General features: G+C 40.7%; 1 protein-coding gene across 3 annotated transcripts in view; it reads right to left on the bottom strand.

The window, feature by feature from the left end:
- Positions 1–2379: 2379 nt before the first annotated feature.
- Positions 2380–2646, bottom strand: part of LOC149987498 (uncharacterized) — a 1142-nt gene continuing 875 nt past the window's right edge. For all 3 annotated transcript variants that reach the window (XM_090243943.1, XM_090243944.1, XM_090243945.1), the window contains exon 2: positions 2380–2646. This exon is cut by the window's right edge and continues 164 nt beyond it. In XM_090243943.1, the coding sequence (XP_090100069.1) occupies positions 2606–2646 (41 nt within the window). In that variant the 3' untranslated portion in view covers positions 2380–2605.

Genomic DNA, 2646 nt, shown 5'->3' with positions numbered 1-2646 from the left:
GGGTTTAGGATTTAGGGTTTAATTAGGATCTACAGACCTTAATTAAGGATCTAAGTTTTAAAAGATGTGAGATTCATGCATAGAGTTGATAGCCACATACCTCAAATGGCTAAGTGGGATTTTCACGAAACTGACGTGGGACTAGAATCTCACGCTTTTCGTGCACACACACCGTCCTTCCACCATAAACCGGATGTGACTCTCATGTCCACTTCGGCCCTAGTAGAGTATAGGATCCACAAAAACATCACGTACCTGAACAAGTATTGGAGGTATAATATGTGATCAGGATGGACTCCTTCTTCGTGACTTCTCCACAACCGGTTTCAAAGTAGCACAAAAATCAGGCGGGGCAATGCTTATAGTTGGGAGCACCCTGAGAACGCCACATCCAACCTGCTGTGAATGTTGGGCTGTTTGAATTCGGCAAGCTTGCAGTAGTCGTCGTATTGTACCATGAGAATCATCAGCAAATCATGTAGGAGGGCGCGTGCTTCCTTTACACTCTCATCCAAAGATGTTCGAATGATCTGTCATTTGGCAGAGTGGGATGGACAGGTGACTTTTACATATCGCCAAAGATTTTATAAAATTACATCTGTTTTACTAGACTTCATGAATCACTAAAAACAAGATCATAGTTACAACAAAAAGTACGCTAGTTTACATTTGCATGACTTGGAACCTTTCGGAGTAACTTCTGTATTAGGACGACTAAGATAACCTCGATGTTTGTGCTCTCGTACAACTCTATAAGATTAGCAGCTACATCTATTTGCAGGGTGCGCAACCAGGTGCACCTCTTCACGGTATAAGCTTGACTACAACCACATGAAAGCACCACATGTTATAGAACTGTCGATGATTTGTAATGTGCAATAAATTATGCTTCATCTTTGGAGTTCAAGGTCGACGCCGTCAGGATGGATCCTACTGATGTTCCCGTCTGGCCTCATCCTAGATCGAAGTCCGCATCTACCACCACCGTGAGTCCAACCGACAAGGTAGACGTCGATACGACCTGCTTCATGGTAGCCCTTTGCAACCTTTGTAGTCTGGTCGGAGAAGTCGTGCATCTGGCGAATCGTAAAGTCAGCCTAAGCAAACTTGGGATCCTTCAAGAAATGGGTGCATGTGAGTTCTGATCTTGTTGTCATGAAAGTGAACCCCCCGTTATCCCTCTCCGGATTCAAAATACAGTCCCTCCCTCTTCGATACCCTACTCCCTTGATGCTCCACCCACTATACTACTCTACCCCGTCGATATTTAGCCCGCTCGATCCCTTCGTCCTGAATAGCCTACTCCCTCGACAATCTGCATCGTGAATACTCTATTCCAACAATATCCTGCACCATCAATATCCTGCTTGTAGAATGTCCTACCTCCTCGATAGTCTGGCCTCTGGTACTCTATCCCTACAATATACTATGTTGATGATACTTTATACTATCCTAATGATACTTTAGCACTCCATACACTACCCCCATCGATACTTTGCCCCTTCAAGCTTATCCCCTAAGTTACCCTGCCACTTCAATATTCCGGCTTATCAATACTATGCCCCCTCGATACGTGGCCTAGGATCTTAGGATCTTAGGGTTAAGGATTCTAGGGTCTTAGGATCTTAGGGTTGTAGGATTTAGGGTTCTAGGGTTCTAGGGTCTTAGGATCTCGAGCAAGTTTTTAGGATTTAGGAGTTATGAGGTTTTCAAAATCGCAAGAAATTATCTTTGATTAATATATGAGGAAACAAAAAAATGAAATGAAATTAAATGTATAATAAATACATAGAGGCACCTAGATATAATACTAATATATTAAATAACATATGTACATATATGTCCTTTTTTGTTTCAAAATATTATATGTATACTATTTTTTATATATTTCTAGGGTTAAGGATTTAGAGGGTTTAGGATTAGGGTTTAGGATTTAGGGTTACAAGAGTGTCTTAGAGGTTTTTGATCCTACATATCTCTCAATGTATCACAACTTTTTTCAATTTGAAATTTTGCCAAGCCTTCTATTGTCTCTAAGACATCTATAAACGTTTTTGTTTCTCAAAAATATGAGTTTCATTTTTCAGGTTTTAGGGTTTAGGGACCCTAATTCGGAATCTGAGTTTTATATTTGTTATCATGTGAGAACTATGTAAAGAGTTGGAATGCATACCAAATTTGGCAACGCCAAAACAAATCCTGGGTGTATGGTGTCACCAAATTTGTTTAGGGTTTAGGGTTTAGGTTTAGGGTTTAGGGTTTAGGGTTTACATGGGTGTCCTAGAGGTTTTTCATCCTCAATATCTCTTTATATATCACAGCTTTTTCTGTTTTAAGATTTTGCCAAGGCTTAGAATCATCCAAAGACCTCTACAAACGTTTTTGTTTTTCAAAAAAATGTGTTTCGTTTTCTGTAATTTAGGATTTGAGAACCCTAATTAGGGTCTCCACACCCTGATTACAGTTCTCACTTGCATATTTTTTCTCATCAAACAACTGTGTATGGAGTCTAAATGCGTACAGAACACTACTTACTCAAAGCAATCCCCCATAGATAAGTAGTTCACCTAGTCCAGGTCCAGAGAATCCTTCGGGCTTCTCGCCCCTATGTCTTTGCCCGCTCTCCACCTGCTGCACCACCGGCTC

The sequence above is a fragment of the Physcomitrium patens genome, chromosome 17 (genome assembly GCF_059467195.1).
Source record: "Physcomitrium patens ecotype Gransden chromosome 17, ASM5946719v1, whole genome shotgun sequence".
Classification (NCBI taxonomy): Eukaryota; Viridiplantae; Streptophyta; class Bryopsida; order Funariales; family Funariaceae; genus Physcomitrium; species Physcomitrium patens.
This window is presented reverse-complemented; position numbering and strand designations above follow the sequence as displayed.